This window comes from Schistocerca americana, chromosome 8 (genome assembly GCF_021461395.2).
Source record: "Schistocerca americana isolate TAMUIC-IGC-003095 chromosome 8, iqSchAmer2.1, whole genome shotgun sequence".
NCBI classification, from domain to species: domain Eukaryota; kingdom Metazoa; phylum Arthropoda; class Insecta; order Orthoptera; family Acrididae; genus Schistocerca; species Schistocerca americana.
Window position 1 is genome coordinate 398,790,823 of NC_060126.1, and position 20,564 is coordinate 398,811,386.

At 40.6% G+C, this 20,564-nt stretch overlaps 1 protein-coding gene across 5 annotated transcripts in view; it reads right to left on the reverse strand.

Moving 5' to 3' along the window:
* LOC124544612 (tyrosine--tRNA ligase, cytoplasmic) overlaps nt 1–20,564 on the reverse strand; it is a 127,016-nt gene that overhangs the window by 3,664 nt on the left and 102,788 nt on the right. For all 5 annotated transcript variants that reach the window (XM_047123209.1, XM_047123210.1, XM_047123212.1 and 2 more), the window contains one exon: nt 14,669–14,807. In XM_047123209.1, the coding sequence (XP_046979165.1) occupies nt 14,669–14,807 (139 nt within the window). The remainder of the gene's footprint in view (nt 1–14,668; nt 14,808–20,564) is intronic.

Below are 20,564 nucleotides of genomic sequence, written 5' to 3' on the forward strand. Positions count from 1 at the left end.
TGGTTTTTCAAACAGTGATGCAGACCCATGCCTATTTTATCGTAGACAAAATGGAAATAGCCTTTATGTGGCAATCTACGTTGATGATGGCCTGATTGTCGACAGTAACAAGACAGAAATTGCTGTTTTTATGGATGTTTTACAACATGAATTCGAAATAACAACTGGCAGTCTTGACAATTTTCTTGGCATAAAAATAAAGCAATATGAAGATGGAGCAATAATGATAAGTCAAGAGAAATACACAGAAGAAATTCTGCAAAGATTTCGAATGGCAGAATGCAATACAATCTCAACTCCTATTGGACGTGAGGACAATAATCAAAACGAAGAAGTTTCGTCATCTGTACCCTACCGTGAAGCAATTGGTTGTCTCATGTACCTTTCAACAGTAACTCGTCCAGACATCACTTTTGCAGTCAATAAAGCTGCTCGAGCTATGGAAAAACCAACCACTGAAGACTGGAATAGAGTAAAGCACATTTTCCGGTATTTGAAAGGGACCTTAAATTTTGGAATTGTATATAATAAAAAAGAAGAGTTAAATATTTACGCTGATGCAGATTTCGCAGGTGATAACCGGACAAGGCGCTCAACAACTGGAATTCTTGCAAAGTACTCAGGTGGTGCAGTGTCATGGACAAGTCGGTTGCAGAAAGTAGTGGCCACATCCACAACCGAGGCGGAAATAATTGCAGCTAGTGAAGGAGCAAAAGAGTTAGTTTGGTTACGTCGTCTGCTATCAGAATTAGTGGAAATGTCGGGGCAGCCTCCAGTTCTTTACATTGACAATGTTAGTGCATTGAAGTTGGCAAAAAATCCAGAATATCATCGACGTTCTAAACATATCGAGGTCCGACATTTCTATGTTCGTGAAAGATATTTGAACGGTGAGATTTTCTTGGAACACATTGATGGACACAACCAGTTGGCAGATATTTTGACGAAACCTCTTGAACGAGTTCGATTTAATTTTCTATGTTCAGAAATTGGCATGCAAGAGACAAAGCAATAATTCCATGATTTTTTCTTTTGGAGGAAGTGTTAAAAGAAAAGAAAAAAAAAATTCCTTGACGTCTATATTTATGTGCTGCTCCATGACTCTGCTGTCAATATCTTTATTCTTGGCTTGTGTGTAACTTCTGTGTTTTTTTTTACAGTAAATGTGTTTTTTTTTTTCGTATCCAGGGTGTAATTACAAAGCTAATAAAATGTTTTCTTGCCTTTAAATAATATTTTTCATCACACTTGCACGTTTTTATTTCATAGTGTGAAATGTGTAGCTGAAGAAAACAATTCATGTGCATGAGAAAACTGTGATTTTTATCTTTAACAGCAACATATAAATTGAAATTTTAGTTTCACAGTTTTCAGTAGCCTGATAAAATAGAAGTTTGTGCAGCACCCATTGGTCTTCTAAATTTCAAGCTTTTAGTAACTACATCTACTGTGACAGCAATACTCCAGCAATTTATCCCGCACTCTTGCATACAAAACAGTGAATTGACAAATCTAATTGTAAATAAAGTCACAAAGAAGTAGATGCTAAACAACATTTTTATTACTAATAAGGGAAAGAAAATGTTACAAATAAAAATGTAAAAGGATTTCTCATGAAGATAAAACATGAAAGAGGATAACTTGGAGGAAAATATATCAGCACATTTTGGACAAGCAGATGGCCCCAAACATATTTTCAGCAAATTCTTGGATCAGATATGTAGTGTGGTGAAATGTTACGTTAATGCATATATTGTGGCATTTTAAGATGATGGCAACAATGAGTAGTCTAAATCAGCTTTTACACTGAATCTGTCGCTAAGGAGTTTTTAAGGATATACACTATGTGATCAAAAGTATCTGGTCACCTGGCTGGAAATGACTTACAAGTTCATAGTGCCCTCCATCAGTAATGCTGGAATCCAATATGGTGTTGGCCCACCCTTAGCCTTAATGACAGTTTCCACTCTCGCAGGCATAAGTTCAATCATATGCTGGAAAGTTTCTTGGGGAATGGCAATCCATTCTTCACAGAGTTCTGCACTGAGGAAAGGTATCGATGTCGGTTGGTGAGACCTGGCATGAAGTTAGCGTTCTAAACATACTAAAGGTGTTCTATAGGATTCAGGTAAAGACCCTGTGCAGGCCAGTCCATTACAGGGATGCTATTTTTGTGTAACCACTCGCCATAGGCCATGCATTATGAACAGGTGCTCGGTTGTGTTGAAAGATGGAAACGCCATCCTGGAATTGCTTTTCAACAGTGGGAAGCGAGAAGGTGCTTAAAACACCAATGTAGATAGTGCCGACCACACCATAACACCACCGCCTCTGACTTTTACTGTTGGCACTACACTCACTGACAGATGACATTCACCGGGCATTCATCATACCCACACCCTGCCATTGGATCGCCACATTGTGTAACGTGATTCGTCTCTCCACACACGTTTTTCCACAGTTCAATTGTCCAATGTTTACACTCCTTACACCAAGGCGTTGTTTGGCATTTACCAGCGTGATGTGTGGCTTATGAGTAGCCGCTAGACCATAAAATATAAGTTTTCAAGACCATGAAATCCAAATTTTCTCACCTCCCGCCTAACTGTCGTAGTACTTGCAGTGGATCCTGATCCAGTTTGGAATTCTGGTGTGATGTTATGGATAGATGTCTGCCTATTACACATTACGACCCTCTTCAACTGTACGTGGTCTCCGTCAGTCAACACATGAGGTTGGCCTGTATGCTTTTGTGCTGCATGTGTCCCTTCACATTTCCACTTCACTATCACATTGGAAACAGTGGACCTAGGGATGTTTAGGAATGTGGAAATTTCACGTTCAGACGTATGACACAAGTAACACGCAATCACCCGACCACGTTTGAAGTCCGTGAGTTCTGCAGAGTGCCCCATTCTGCTCTCTCAGTATGTCTAATGACTACTGAGGTTGCTGATATGAAGTACCTGGCAGCAAATTGCACCTAATACGAAAAACATATGTTTTTGGGGTGTCTGGATACTTTTGATCACATAGTGTAATATTTTGCATGCTGTCTACTTATCAAAGAAGAAGAGGGTGACGAACAGCTCAAGCAGAAAATGGCTTCACAGGAAAGAACATTAACCTCAAGAGGTTACATTGTACAAACAAGGAAAAGGTGTCTGAAAGTATATATGTCAGGAGTGTTGCACTGTATGGCTGTGAGATCTGGACTCTAGGGATTGATGAAAGGAAAAAGAATTTTTTTCAGATGCGGTGTTGCAGGTGCGACCTTAAAATCAAATGGACTGATAAGACTATGAATAATAAAATTTTGATACTAAAAGGTTTATGGCAAACTACTGTAAGGAACTCAGAAGCAATAATACAGAATATTTCAATGGAAAAATAACTAGACTTACCTTAGGGGGAAAAAGGGACAGGTATACACTCGCACACACGCACATATCCATCCACACATACAGACACAAGCAGACATATTTAAAGACAAAGAGTTTGGGCAGAGATGTCAGTCGAGGTAGAAGTGTAGAGGCAAAGAAGTTGTTGAAAGACAGGTGAGGTATGAGTGGCGGCAACTTGAAATTAGCGGAGATTGAGGCCTGGCGGATGACGAGAAGAGAGGATATACTGAAGGGAAAGTTCCCATCTCCGGAGTTCGGATAGGTTGGTGTTGGTGGGAAGTATCCAGATAACCCGGACGGTGTAACACTGTGCCAAGATGTGCTGGCTGTGCACCAAGGCATGTTTAGCCACAGGGTGATCCTCATTACCAACAAACACTGTCTGCCTGTGTCCATTCATGCGAATGGACAGTTTGTTGCTGGTCATTCTCACATAGAATGCATCACAGTGTAGGCAGGTCAGTTGGTAAATCACGTGGGTGCTTTCACACGTGGCTCTGCCTCTGATCGTGTACACCTTCCGGGTTACAGGACTGGAGTAGGTGGTGGTGGGAGGGTGCATGGGACAGGTTTTGCATCGGGGGCGGTTACAAGGATAGGAGCCAGAGGGTAGGGAAGGTGGTTTGGGGATTTCATAGGGATGAACTAACAGGTTACGAAGGTTAGGTGGACGGCGGAAAGACACTCTTGGCGGAGTGGGGAGGATTTCATGAAGGATGGATCTCATTTCAGGGCAGGATTTGAGGAAGTCGTATCCCTGCTGGAGAGCCACATTCAGAGTCTGTGTCTATCGACCTGCCAGCGCTTTTGTTCGGTAAGTCACCTCATCTTTGTTTTTATATATAATTTTTCCCACGTGGAATGTTTCCTTCCATTATATTGATATCATTAATTTGAATCCAACAATTACGTTTGTTATTGTCACTGTTGCATTTCGAAATCTTTTCTGTCGTCTTATTTTCCTCTTTCTGTTTTTGCCAGTAGTTTCACTTTGTATTCACCTTCTCCTTTTTACCGTAATCTGCTATACTATTTTATCCCGCCTATATATATACTCAATAATACGTAACCCACTTCCAAACCATAACCAAAAAAATATTTTTTTGCCGCTTTCAGCACTACCGCCGCTATAATATCCACCGTTTCTAGTTCACAAACAGCTCCTTTCACCTTTTAAACAACCATTTCGGCCAGTTCTAATAACTTTCGCTTTATTTCCATTTCCGTTTTTCCCACATCACTGATCATTTTTAGCCGCTTCCCACAGGTTTTAACGCCATTATTTCTTCGTCAGACAATTGTTAGCCTCATTTTCATAATCTGCCACCACAATACCACTCCTTTTAATATACTACACGCAGTTTTTTCGAAATTTTCCCGAATTTCTCCGTCCTTTAACGTGTTTTGGCGGCAACACAACCACCTAACCTTTATGCACATCGTTGTCTACCAACCCAAGTCCAACATAGCCCAGCTGTAACCAACACCTTTTCGCCTTTTTTCATTCCAGATCTCCAGTTTCTTTCCGGTTCACCTTTATCTCTCCCCATATATTTTTATTTTCATTTTCATTTCACCTCATGTTACACTTTCCACCTTCTAATACCATGTCACCCTCACAACACCCCCACAATGACCCCATTAAGTTGTATTTACATTCCCTCCACAAACATGCCTTCGCCCTAGCCAGATTACGCTCGCATATTTTATTTTCTCAGGCTTGTCTGACATTTGGCATTACCCCCAAAGGCCTCACACTCAAAGTTCCCATCTCTGGCTGCAACCCTTCCTTCCATCAGTCCCTATACCAGTTCCAAACTGAACAATCCATTGCCCTCACCCACCTAATCCTTCACTTACACATCAACTCAGCCAATGAACACACCCGTCAACTCCTATCCTTAATAAAAGTCCTTAATCTTTCCTCTCCCACATCCACACCGGCTGTTCAGAGCATCCTCCTACAGGCCAACCGTAAATTAGAACAGCATGCCACCCTCCACCTCAAAAAACTATCCAATCTCCTGGTTTCCCACCTCCGGAAAGGCAACTCACTCACCCTTCACAACCTTTCCAGCAAACCTCAACCTCCTCTCATTGCACACAAACCCAGTCTCTCCCATCTACTCAATCTCCCACTTCCAGCTCCACTCCCTCCAAAACCTCAAAATTCCGATCAACACAATCTGGAACCACAACACCCTAATTCAGTAGTTAACCTTTCCTCCAAACCTCTCTCCCAATCCGAAACCTCTGTCCTATCCAAAGGCCTCACCTTCAGCCCCACTCCCAGATTCAACCAAACAGCCCTCGTCAAAGATTTACTGTCCTACACTCGTACTCTCTGCTGGAAGTATCACTTTGCCACGAAGAAAAATGATCCTAATCCTACTCCTAATGATCCGACTCCTCAAGACACCATCCAAATTGAACCCTGCCTGGAACAGTTCCGTCCTCCGTCACAGCGGGACCCACCTCCTCTTCCTCAAAATCACCCTCTCCAAACTTTCCAGGAATTTCTGACTTCCAGCCTTGCGTCTCAATCCTTCTTAAAAAATCTTAATCCTACACCCAACATCACCACTGCTGAAGCCCAGGCTATCCGTGATCTGAAGGCTGACCGATCCATCGTCATTCTTCCGGCGGACAAGGGTTCCACGACTGTGGTACTTGATCGTCGGGAGTATGTGGCTGAGGGACTGCGTCAGCTTTCAGACAACACCACATACAAAGTTTGCCAAGGTAACCCCATTCCCGATGTCCAGGCGGAGCTTCAAGGAATCCTCAGAACCTTAGGCCCCCTGCAAAACCTTTCACCTGACTCCATCAACCTCCTGACCCCACCGACACCCCGCACCCCTACCTTCTACCTTCTTCCTAAAATCCACAAACCCAATCATCCCGGCCGCCCCATTGTAGCTGGTTACCAAGCCCCCACTGAACGTATCTCTGCCTACGTAGATCAACACCTTCAACCCATTACATGCAGTCTCCCATCCTTCATCAAGGACACCAACCACTTCCTTGAACGCCTGGAATCCTTACCCAATCTGTTACCCCCGGAAACCATCCTTGTGACCATTGATGCCACGTCCTTATACACAAATATTCCGCACGTCCAGGGCCTCGCTGCGATGGAGCATTTCCTTTCACGCCGATCACCTGCCACCCTACCTAAAACCTCTTTCCTCATCACCTTAGCCAGCTTCATCCTGACCCACAACTTCTTCACTTTTGAGGGCCAGACATACCAACAATTAAAGGGAACAGCCATGGGCACCAGGATGGCCCCCTCGTACGCCAACCTATTCATGGGTCGCTTAGAGGAAGCCTTCTTGGTTACCCAAGTCTGCCAACCCAAAGTTTGGTACAGATTTATTGATGACATCTTCATGATCTGGACTCACAGTGAAGAAGAACTCCAGAATTTCCTCTCCAACCTCAACTCCTTTGGTTCCATCAGTTTCACCTGGTCCTACTCCAAATCCCATGCCACTTTCCTTGACGTTGACCTCCACCTGTCCAATGGCCAACTTCACACGTCCGTCCACATCAAACCCACCAACAAGCAACAGTACCTCCATTATGACAGCTGCCACCCATTCCACATCAAACGGTCCCTTCCCTACAGCCTAGGTCTTCGTGGCAAACGAATCTGCTCCAGTCCGGAATCCCTGAATCATTACACCAACAACCTGAAAACAGCTTTCGCATCCCGCAACTACCCTCCCGACCTGGTACAGAAGCAAATAACCAGAGCCACTTCCTCGTCCCCTCAAACCCAGAATCCCCCACAGAAGAACCACAAAAGTGCCCCACTTGTGACAGGATACTTTCCGGGACTGGACCAGACTCTGAATGTGGCTCTCCAGCAGGGATACGACTTCCTCAAATCCTGCCCTGAAATGAGATCCATCCTTCATGAAATCCTCCCCACTCCGCCAAGAGTGTCTTTCTGCCGTCCACCTAACCTTCGTAACCTGTTAGTTCATCCCTATGAAATCCCCAAACCACCTTCCCTACCCTCCGGCTCCTATCCTTGTAACCGCCCCCGATGCAAAACCTGTCCCATGCACCCTCCCACCACCACCTACTCCAGTCCTGTAACCCGGAAGGTGTACACGATCAGAGGCAGAGCCACATGTGAAAGCACCCACGTGATTTACCAACTGACCTGCCTACACTGTGATGCATTCTATGTGGGAATGACCAGCAACAAACTGTCCATTCGCATGAATGGACACAGGCAGACAGTGTTTGTTGGTAATGAGGATCACCCTGTGGCTAAACATGCCTTGGTGCACAGCCAGCACATCTTGGCACAGTGTTACACCGTCCGGGTTATCTGGATACTTCCCACCAACACCAACCTATCCGAACTCCGGAGATGGGAACTTTCCCTTCAGTATATCCTCTCTTCTCGTCATCCGCCAGGCCTCAACCTCCGCTAATTTCAAGTTGCCGCCACTCATACCTCACCTGTCTTTCAACAACTTCTTTGCCTCTACACTTCTACCTCGACTGACATCTCTGCCCAAACTCTTTGTCTTTAAATATGTCTGCTTGTGTCTGTATGTGTGGATGGATAAGTGCGTGTGTGCGAGTGTATACCTGTCCCTTTTTCCCCCTAAGGTAAGTCTTTCCGCTCCCGGGATTGGAATGACTCCTTACCCTCTCCCTTAAAACCCACTTCCTTTCGTCTTCCCCTCTCCTTCCCTCTTTCCTGATGAGGCAACAGTTTGTTGCGAAAGCTTGAATTTTGTGTGTATGTTTGTGTTTGTTTGTGTGTCTATCGACCTGCCAGCGCTTTTGTTCGGTAAGTCACCTCATCTTTGTTTTTATATATAATTTTTCCCACGTGGAATGTTTCCTTCCATTATATTGAAAAATAACTAGAGGAAGACATGACTGAAATGTATACATCAAATTGTAAAAGATACTGACTGTTAACTCTTACACAGAAATGAAGAAGACAGCAGAAAGATGAAGATTGGAATCTGGTACCAACCAGTCTCCTTCCAATAAATTTTCAGGCCGAGCACTAAAGAAACAAGGCTGAATGTTTTCTAAGGATACAACAACAACAACAACAACAACAATAAAATTTTGCAATATATATCTGTCAAAAAGTTTTGCTTTTAAAATTGGCAGAACTGTTACTGACATATATCAAATTATGCAGAGTACAAGTGTTAGTGAGCTTATCTGTCAAGGCAGTTTTTGTGGTTCAAGAACATTTTGAGATGGTACATAGGATGTTACGATTATGAAAGCATGGGTATCTAAACACAACAGACTGATTTAACCAGAAAGTGTACCCACAATGCACGAAAGGCAACTGTTGATAATTTTAGATTGGTCACAAAGTAATTAAAACAGACAATGAAATATCATTTTAGAGACTTGGGGGAAATAGACAAGGGGGAACAAACCACAGTGCTTCATCTGCAATTTGTACAGGAGAAATGAGAGTACATACTACGTTGATCCAAATTCTAGCTGAAGAGAGCTACAATGAATTGGTACTGAAGCACATAATGTACTTGTATTTGTGCAAAACACACAGACAACATAAACTTACTCACATGCGTTTTGATGTCAGATTACATTTCTGTAGTTATGAGCATTAAAAATTTCATTGCAAATTTCCATATATTAAGTGTCAGTAAAAAAAAAAAAAAAAGGACGCCACTCTGAATGTGAAATATGGAAATAACTTAACATGTCAGATAACACGAAACAGTACTGAGGGGAGGGGGGGACATAAAAATTCATAAGTTGTTTCTTAAAATTTTATTTAACTGAAATATACACAGAAAGGAGAACTGCACTATATGATATTTTTCAAAGAGATTTAATTACACTCAGTTCATTTTAACATTATGTAATGTACCAGAGTTTCTGTTTCCTTCAACTCATTCATTTTTGTACAAAAACAAATCTCCTGTGCCTTATCTTTCCAGTCTCCCACCACCTCCCAAAGTCCCACAGTCCGGCCACAGAGGAACATTCCCCTCATGACTCAATACCATCCAGGACTGGAGCAACTGAATTACATTCTCCACCAGTGATTTGATTACCTCTCGTCATGCCCTGAAATGAGAAATGTCCTGCCCACTATCCTTCCCACCCCTCCTACCATGGTATTCCACTGTCCACCAAACCTACACAATATACTCGTCCATCCTTACACAACCCCTGCTCCCAATCTCTTACCTCATGGCTCATACCCCTGTAATAGACTTAGATGCAAGACCTGTCACATACATCCTCCTACCACAATATACTCCAGTCCGGTCACTAACATCACCTATCCCATCAAAGGCAGGGCTACCTCTGAAACCCGTTATGTATTTACAAGCTATGGGGCAACCTCTGTGCTGCACTCTATGTAGGCATGACAACCAACAAGCTGTCTGTCCGCATGAACGGCCACCGACAAACTGTGGCCAAAAAACAAGTGGATCACCCTGTTGTTGAACACGCTGCCAAACGTGATATCCCTCATCTCAATGACTGCTTCACAGCCTGTGCCATATGGATCCTTCCCACCAACACCAGCTTTTCTGAATTGTGCAGGTGGGAACTTTCCCTGCAATACATCCTACATTCCCGTAACCCTCCTAGCCTCAACCTTTGTTAGTCACTGTCCTCACCCATCTAGCCCCCTCCCTTTTCCCATTCCAACACTACACAGCCATCATTTCACCGTCACATCCAGTCTTTTCATTTCTTTTTATTTCTCTCCTTTCCACTACTTATCCCCTCCCCCCTCCGCACCTTCTCTCCTGCCCTCTGTCTAAACTGCAACAGTTCACTGCCCGCCACTCCCACCTCCACCTCCCCCTCCCCACCCCAGCCTCCTCCTTACCCCCACCCAGTCGCCACTCCCATCATGCACTGGTGCTGCTGTTCGCAGTGTGGTTTCAGCTCTCTGAGACTGCAAATGTGTGTGCAAGTTGTGTTTACATATATGTGTGTGTGTGTGTGTGTGTGTGTGTGTGTGTGTGTGTGTGTGTGTGTGTGTGTGTGTACATGGACACACTGCAAATCACATTTAAGTGCCTGGCAGAGGGTTAATCAAATCACCTTCATAATTCTCTATTATTCCAATCTCGTATAGCACGCAGAAAGAATGAACACATATACGAGGGTCGGTCAAAAAGTAATGCCTCCCATTTTTTTTCTACTTAAAGAAATTAAGTTAAGTGAAAAATTTGAATTTGGAGCCATTCCTCAAACCTTCTTCTGCAATCCACTGCAGTAGTAACTTTCTGTGTCAACAGGTGGCAGCACAGCAGAAGTTTGTAAGATGGCCGACATCGATGTTCGTTTGAGACAGCGTTGTGTGATTGAATTCTTGAATGCAGAAGGTGAAACGCCCATACGCATTCATGAAAGACTGAAGAAGGTGTATGGTGTTGTGACAGTGGATGTCAGCACTGTTAGACGATGGGTTCGTCGTTGTAAGGAAGCTGAAGGGCAAACACCGTTGACTGACGAAAAGCGGAGCGGCAGGCCGGTGAGTGCAGTGACTCCACACAACATTCAGCAAGTTGATGACATCATTCGTGGTGACCGTCGGGTGACTGCAGATGAAGTGTGTCGCATTATTTCTCTTAGTAAAGGCAGTGTGATCACGATTATTAAACAATTGGGGTACTCAAAAGTTTGTGCACGGTGGGTTCCAAGAATGTTAACCGATCAGAATAAAGAGGCAAGGAAAACAATAGCCTCCCAACACTTGCAGCGCTTCCGTTTGGAGGGAGATGAGTTTCTGAAAAAAATTGTGACCGGGGACGAAACATGGGTGCATTTTTTTGAACCCGAATCAAAGAGGCAGTCAATGGAGTGGCGTCACACAAGCTCGCCGAGGAAGAAAAAATTCAAAACTGTGCGATCGGCAGGGAAAGTTATGGCAACAGTTTTCTGGGATACAGAGGGTGTGATTCTGGTTGATTTTTTGGAGCAGGGATGCACAATAAATTCTGTTCAATACGTCACAACCCTCAACAAACTTACAGCACGTCTTCAGCGAGTTCGCTCAACAAAATCAAAGGCAGATGTTCTTCTTTTGCATGACAATGCAAGACCACACACCAGTCGTCACACCTCTGACGAGATTGTCAAAATTGGATGGGAAGTTTTGCCTCATCCCCCATATAGCCCTGACCTGGCACCATCAGACTTCCATCTGTTCGGGCCACTAAAAGAAGCTCATCGTGGGATTCATTTTGAAGATGAGGAGGCCGTCAAAACATCCGTGCGTCAATGGCTTAGGAAGCAGAGCTGTGATTTTTACCGTGCTGGGATACATGCCCTTGTTCAAAGATGGACCAAAACTGTAGAGATGGGCGGAGATTACATTGAAAAATGACAAAATGATCCTCAATGTTGTGGTTTTCAACCTATGTAATTGCATTTAAATTTCCTGACAATTAAACGTAGAAAAAAAAATAGGAGGCATTACTTTTTGACTGACCCTCGTATCTTTCCGTACGAGCTCTGATTTTCCTTATTTTACCGTGGTGATCGTTCCTCCCTATGTAGGTCGGTGTCAACAAAATATTTTCACATTTGGAGGAGAAAGTTGGTGATTGGAATTTTGTGAGAAAATTCCGTCACAACGAAAAACGCCTTTCTTTTAATGATTTACAGCCCAAATCCCCTATCATTTCTGTGACACTCTCTCCCATATTTCTCGATAATACAAAACGTGCTGCCTTTCTTTTTCGATGTACTCCGTAAGTCCTCTCTTTTTTTAAGGATCCCACACCGCGCAACAGTATTCTAAAAGAGGACGGACAAGCGTAGTGTAGGCAGCCTCCTTAATAGGTCTGTTACATTTTCTAAGTGACCTGCCAATAAAATGCAGCCTTTGGTAAGCCTTCCCCACAACATTTTCTATGTGTTCTTTCCAACTTAAGTTGTTTGTAATCGTAATACCTAGGTATTTAGTTGAATTTACAGCTTTTAGGTTAGACCGATTTATTGTGTAACTGAAGTTTAACGAGTTTCTTTTAGCACTCATGTGGATGACCTCACACTTTTCGTTATTTAGGGTCAACTGCCACTATTTGAACCATTCAGATATTTTATCTAAATCATTTTGCAGCTTGTTTTGATCTTCTGATGACGTTATTAGTCGATAAACGACAGTGTCATCTGCAAACAATCAAAGACGGATGCTCAGATTGTCTCCCAAATCGTTTATATAGATAAGGAACAGCAAAGGGCCTATAACACTACCTTGGGGAACACCTGATATCACTTCTGTTTTACTCAATGACTTTCCGTCAATTACTACGAACTGTGACCTCTCTGACAGGAAATCACAAATCCAGTCACGTAACTGAGACGATATTCCATTAGCACGCAATTTCACTATGAGCCGCTTGTGGGTACAGTGTCAAAAGCCTTCCGGAAATCCAGGAATATGGAATCGATCTGAAATCTCTTGTCAATAGCACTCAGCATTTCATGCGAATAAAGAGCTAGTTGTGTTTCACAAGAACGATGTTTTCTAAACCCATGTTGACTGTGTGTCAATAGACCGTTTCCTTCGAGGTAATTCATAATGTTCGAACACAAAATATGTTCTAAAATCCTGCTGCATATCGATGTCAACGATATGGGCCTGTAATTTAGTGGATTGCTCCATCTACCTTTCTTGAATATTAGTGTCACCTGTGCAACTTTCCAGTCTTTGGGTATGGATCTTTCGTCGAGCGAACAGTTGTATATGATTAAGTATGGAGCTAATGCATCAGCATACTCAGAAAGGAACCTAATTGGTATACAGTCTGGACCTATTAAGTGATTTGAGTTGCTTCACTACTCCGAGGATATTCACTTCTACAGGATATTCACTTCTACATTACTCATGTTGGCACCTGTTCTCGATTCAAATTTTGAATATTTACTTCGTCGTCTTTTGTGAAGGCATTTCGGAAGGCTGTGTTTAGTAATTCTGCTTTAGCAGCACTGTCTTCGATAGTGATAGATTGTTATTGTGCAGAAAATGCATTGATTGTTTCTTGCTGCTAACATACTTCACATACGACCAGAATCTCTTTGGATTTTCTGCCAGGTCTACTGCTGATTTTCTGCCAGGTCTACTGCTGACAAAGGCCTTAATGGCCGAAAGCTTTAATTGTGTGAACCTTTTTGTTGTGCCTATCGCGACTCAGCATCTCCGCTATGTTGTGAGTAGCAACTTTCCTTCTCTGGTATTGTTACATTCCATCCTGGATTTTCCAGAGTAAGATGTTAGTGGTATCAACATGTAATATTAGCAACATTGCATCTCTTCCAGCTTTTCAGTGATCTGACAAGTACCTCAATCTTATCAGAGGCACATAAGTAGGCAAGTGTGCTGCAAGTCTCCATAAATTCATAATGTTAATTTCATTTCTATGCGCCATTTATTTACACCTGCACTTTTGTATATGTGCATGTGTAGTCTGTGCTTTTATTTTTGGTAGGGAGTAGCAATAAAGCTTATCTTTCATATACAATAAGCGCCCTAAGATAATTTAAAAAGTAACTGGCCATGAATGATTAAAAACACCCGCATAACGTTAGAATATTTGGTATTTCATTTCAAAATAACTGGCCACTACCAAGAATTATTCGTAGTCCAAAGCAGCTCTCTCTAAAATGTTTACAAGACATAATTTGTGAATAACCTGTGTAATTTTTGTAGCTTTCACAATTTTAGTTGCCTGCGTTCTACCATTACTCAGACCACAGCTTCGTAAATTATAAACATATCTGTTTGTCAAACATTGTAGACTGCTATCAATTCAAAGTTCTATTTGTTACATTCGCTGTCTTCAGTAATTTTCCTTGGGTAATTTTTTAAATTACTTGTACTATTTTAATTTATTATATGGTAATGTGCAAATCTGGATATTTTATTACCATTATCATTGTATAAATCATTCTTAGTTATTTAGTTTTGATTATTTGACACACAACAAATATTTACCTTTATATGCAATGGTGGTGACAGTAAATATTGTTTGCCAAACCTACTGTGAGCGTGTGTAGGATGTGGACTATGGACATTTTACTGAGGATTTGCAGTGTACATTATATTCATATCAATATAATAAATGGAAAAATGTATTTAAGTTTAACTACTCTTAGGTTTACAAATTTATAATCATGACAACATTTCTTGTTCCTAATTTTTCATTAATCTGCTCAATTATGTGATTTTTTTTCTTTCCACAGAAACATTGCCACTAGAACTTGCATACCTGTAACTTTTCCCACACTTTCTTCTTAGGATTCAGAACGTCATCAGGTGTTCCAGATTCATATCCTTCAATGAAAATTCTTTCTCCTGGAACTGATCCATTTGGTGGTATAAGAGGTTCTACACATTTTGGATCCTCACTGAAAGAAAAATGTTATATGTTCAGTATTAGTGGTCCACAAAAGAGTACCTTAAAACTAAAATTCACGTAAATACAAAAATACGTATGAAGAATTGTATTTCTGGGAGCACACAGCAGATAGTCTGCAGAAGTAATTTACTGATAATCCTTCCATTTATCCGTGCGTACCTGTTACAGTGCTTCCATCACTTTCTTATTACATTGTACTAACAACTTGAAAACTGACATGAAAATAATACTTTTCAATATGCAGAGCCATACGACAGGCTTAGTTATGCATTCCATCTATGTAATCTCGATAATATTCATATTACTTTGAAAACAAGTGTTGCCAAGTACCGTGTATGTAACTTACAAAATGTATATTATCAGAATGATTTGCCACAGATACCACAAGGAAGTGCAATCACCATGGCCACAGTGTCTACCTGCACATGTTCCAAATAATGGGGTCAGGGACAAATTAACCATGCCTTTCTTCAAAGCAATTGTCTCAGTACATGCAAAACAGCAATTTTTAGTAAAGCAATGTTACAACTGCAGATCGACTAGCCACAAACTTTTTCTCTTGTATCACTTCACACAGTTATCTTCTTTTTCCCAACTAAATGACAGCCATCTTATTTTAGTCCTTTGATAACCTAATGTCTGAGATACACTCTTAAGCATGAGAAGAAATGAGTCTGTGAATAGCAAATCAGCTGTGCAGGCAATACTTCAAATTATTGTTATTTCCAAAAAGTCAGAGTTCTTATACAATCAGTGTGAGCAGAATTTCAGAAAGTTTCTTTTTGATTTTTCAGTAGTTCTTTAACAAAATCTGTTAAACAAGAACTACAAGGCAGTATTCTTTCATTACTTGAAGCACAGGAAATCATTTTATCACTTGACAAAGAATATTGGACTGACCCTCACCCCCGCCCCCCCCTCTCTCCTCTCTCACACTGTTAACCTTCTATAACTGTATCATTTACTTTGTGGAACATCTCTCATCTTGTGTGATATTTAATCTGTTTACTTCTTTGTAATTTGTACACTGCATACTCTTTTCCAAAAATGTACATGCAATTGTCCCCCATCCCCCTGATCAGGATCAGTATGAAGCAACTGCTATATTATTTTCAACCCAGCCTCTATAATATTTAATATCACATGACAAGTGTAGTGCCCAACACAATGACTGTATTTCATAATATGAAAATTACACTGTATGTTTGTAACATCTGTTTTATGTGATCTGTGCAACAGAGAACACTCAACAATGTAAATGTTCTGCACTCATTACCTCACACATCTGGAGTGCAAATTAAGTACTGTTAATGATAACCTCTTTGCAAGTTTTGAAAAAGGAATGGACATTCCTGCTTTTCAGGAAACTTAACTTTTTTTCTACTGAAGTATTCTACTATCAAGTTTTATGGACTTGACCATCCTTTCAAACCACATAGGCTACACAGTATGTCCACATGGCAATGTTGTTAGTAATGCACTCTTAGCTGCTTTTGGCAATGAGAAATGATGCCATGGTACATTTCTTTTGCTTGTATCAGTATGTTTACAACCTTCAGGACTTTATAATTCACTTTCATTTCACTGCACATTATTTTGGCGACACTTTGTACTCTCTTCAGTTCTGTGGACAAGTGCCCTCAGGGAAAATGCAAGAAGCAAAACTGCTGCTTTGTATCTAGATGAAATTTGAATACCCATGTTTCTTTGCCATTTTATCTGGCCAGAATTATGTTTTTAATATAGCTTCTTGAATTTCTTTTTCCTACATATCATTAGCAGCTCTAATAGCATCACTTCAAGAAATATTTACTCTCTTATAAAATCTGGGCACAGTTTGTTGTAGTGTACTATTTCATATTGTTAATGTTACAAAATTTATATATACCAGTAATCACATTTATGTGAGACATTTTTCATAGGTCAGAGATGTTCACAGATCAATCAGTCACTCCATACTGTAGTTTAATGTGGTTGGACAAACTCATGAATAAAAAACAGTATGAATGTTTTACAAGTGAATGTTGCTGAAAGTCGATCACACTGACAACTCAAAGAAGAAATATATGTGTGTGTGTGTGTGTGTGTGTGTGTGTGTGTGTGTGTGTGTGTGTGTGTGTGTGTGTGTAGCTCAGTAAAGGATCTGTCTGAGAGCTAACAAAGTTCTCATTCTTTTTTGGGCACCTGATGGTGATTCAAAGTTTATAATTTTTTGTGAGTAATCTCCTTTACTCCCGAATTATTTATAATTGTTAGTAATGATTGTTTATACTGATGAGTCTACTTTCCATGTGTGTGGTGATGTTCACTGGCACAACTTTAGGACAAGAGCTCATTACATTCCATATGAAACCTCTAAAGGAAAAGTGAATATTTAGAGCACAATAATACTCGAAAACATTGTTGACCATCTTGGATTTCATATTTATTAAAAGTTGTAGCAATCTATGTTTTAGGGAGCAAGAAATTATTATATAATGAAATATTTATAGTAAAGTAATTAAATATTTTACATAATTTATATTTTCAGGTGGCACCTAAAATATTGTGTGTGTTGGTTGTTCATTTTAACTTGAGACAAATAAATATCTTGAAGACAACACATCGCACAAAAAAAATGTTTTAGATGAAAAGTTAGTATTAGTAAAGGGGACACCTGTCTGTGCTACAACTGGCTACCTCCTAACAATCCCTCCTGTGTGGGTGGGGTCAACTTTGTATTTTTGAATGCGAACACGTCCCATCTTTATTGCATATTCAGATCATATGCTAGAAAATACATATGGTTTACTCAAACCATTGTTTTTTTTCTATTTTTGGTAGATGGAGCTGCAATTGATAAATATCACATATCAAGCGTGTCAAATTTTTGCACTTAAGAACCAACACATTTGATTATACGTTTCATTTGTGACATAAATTTAAACCTTTGGGTTCTAACCATTGATACTGATGTTCAAATATTACTTTATAGTGTTGCAAATGTGATTGCACAGTACAAATAATATTGCTAGAAATTGATATTTCTGGCAAATAAGTTAGATGTACAGTAATGCAGTTTCCTGTTTCCTACGGCGAGTCCCCAGATTGAGGAGAGTCCCCAGACAATTGGAAATCATGATTTTAGTGGCTGCCCTTGAACCCCTCCTTCAGAGTGACTGGTTTCAGTATGTCTTTCCATCCAACTGCTGTAACTCAAGTGCTGGCTGCTGTCGGAATACAAACCACAACCATTGTAATAAGGTAAAACATCCATGAGGTGATAATGAGAGAAACACCTGCGATGGATACACACGATCGTGTATATATTCTCATGCTCGCCTCATCGCTCAGAACATGGCATGCCCAACTGCAGCTCTGGGGCCTTTATAAGCACAAACACTGAATGTCTCCGCGCCACTCCTCTCTAGAGGCTATTCAACACAGCTGATGTAATGTATGTTGTACCTATTGCAGAGATGATCAAAATAATTTTAATTTATGGCGAGGATGCAAGAAGCTCCCCATAGTGAGAGGCAAGAGGAGTCACTGAAATGAAGCTCCCAAATCATTAGAGGCAAGGGAATGCACTGTTATCGAGCATCTTTATGGGAACTGAAAAGTATTATGTCAATCTTACAGTTCCTGGATCACGATAAAAAGAGTTTCTAGCCTGACATTGGAACAGTGAACCACGCTGTACTGTATCATCAACTTTGTAACGCCAGATTAAATTTTGAACATAAATATCAATTCTCAGAAGAGAAAGCTTTACTTTTACAATGTAAATGAGATGTAAAATGAAATGTATCAGTTCTTTAATGCAAAAACAGGCACACTCGACATTTGTTGATTACAGCGGCATCCACCATGAATTGAAAACAATGGTTTGAGTAAACCATACGTGTTTTTTGGCATAGAATCTGAATAAGCAATAAAAATGGGAGGTGGGGGTGTTCCCATTTGAAAACACAAACTAGCTGCTGCCCACATGGAGGGGGAGCAGGGTGTGGTTACGACATGGCCAGTTGTAGCACAGACAAGTGTCTCCTTTACTAACATTAACTATTGACCAAGAATTTTTTTTTCGTATGATGCACTATTTTTGGAATATTTAATTGTCTCAAGTTAAAATGAACGCCATGTGTGTATATAGAGCAATTTAGCTGCAACCAATGCCAGGTTTTATGCAATCCACAATGCCTTCTAATACCACGTGCAAGATTTTCTTATTCTCTTTCTAGCTATGTGCAAGCTATTAGCCCTCCAGAAAAAATGAACAGTAGGAAATTTAATAGAGCTACATTTTTTCCTGGGATACATTTTTGCTAGAGGTCATTATTTTCGAATTATTAAAGAAAAATGTACAAATTTACCTCTACATGAGTTTTTCTTGAATAACTCGAAAACTGGCCTCCAACGAAAACATATCCCAGTACAAAATTCAACTACATTACATTTTCTACAAAAAGGTACTGTTCATTTTTTCTGAAGGACTAATAGTTTGCGGATAGCAAGTGAGAGAATACGAAAATCTTGCATGTGGTTTTTGGTGTTGTAGGTTGAACAAAACTGACTAGTAGGGGCAGCTGAATAATCCTACACATATCTTCATATTTGTATGTGTGTGTGTATTATTTAGTCATAATAGAGCCTTTTATTTGCACAGTAAAAGCATAAATGGTATTTTTCAGACAGGATGTACTTACAATAAAATTCTTCTGAGTATGTGACTGCTAGGCCAGTGAGTAAAATTCTCCATCGTTGCAGCCACTGTTGCAAATGGCCTTCCTCAGGTTAACAAAAACACTCTGAGGAAGGCCATTTGCAACATTGGCCGAAACTTCAGAGAATTTTACTCACTGACCTTGCAGTCACATACCCAGAAGAATTTTATTGACTGTGACAATGGCTGCAAAAGGCTCCTCTTACAGGATGTACTTTTGCTCTGTTACAATTGTACACAGTTGTTATGTTACTGATCTGCATTTCAGATAAATGGTTTGTTTTTATTACAACTAACTATTATACACATGCAGGCACCCTACTCCTCCCATCCACACACCCACTCCCCCTCACACACACACACACACACACACACACACACACACAAATGCAACACATACACACATGACCACTGTCTCTGGCTTATTCCATCCTTGATTTTACGAAGTCTACATGAAATTATTTTTGTGCCTTGTGCTGTGAATCAGTGTATCACAGATTACTTGAAATTGTTTTATTATTATCAAATAAAAAACATTAAGGAGGATATGTATGAATGTAAAAATTCCAAGATTCTTAAAATGGCTTCTGCAAAATGTACAGTTATCTACTTTACACCATATTCTCACTGTTATCGTCAGCTGTATAAGCACCTTATTTACTTAAGGTGCAGTGCATCAGAAATTAATTCAGTGAGACAACAGGGTGTGAAACTAAGTAAACTCAGACAACACTCTTGTTTTTAGCTCAACACACTGAGATAAACGTCTAAAGGGCATAACACACTGAACTGAGCTTTTTGATTAGTTTATCAATGTGTTGATTACATTTTAATTTATGAAAGGATAGTTGCAACTCACAATTTAGCGGAGACGTTGAGTCACGACAGGCACAACCAAAAGCTTTTGGCCAACAAGGCATCTGTCAGAAATAGATAACATATACACATGCACACACTCACTCAAACACACACACACACACACACACACACACACACACACACACACACACAAAACCACAGTCTCAGACTGCTGTTAATAAG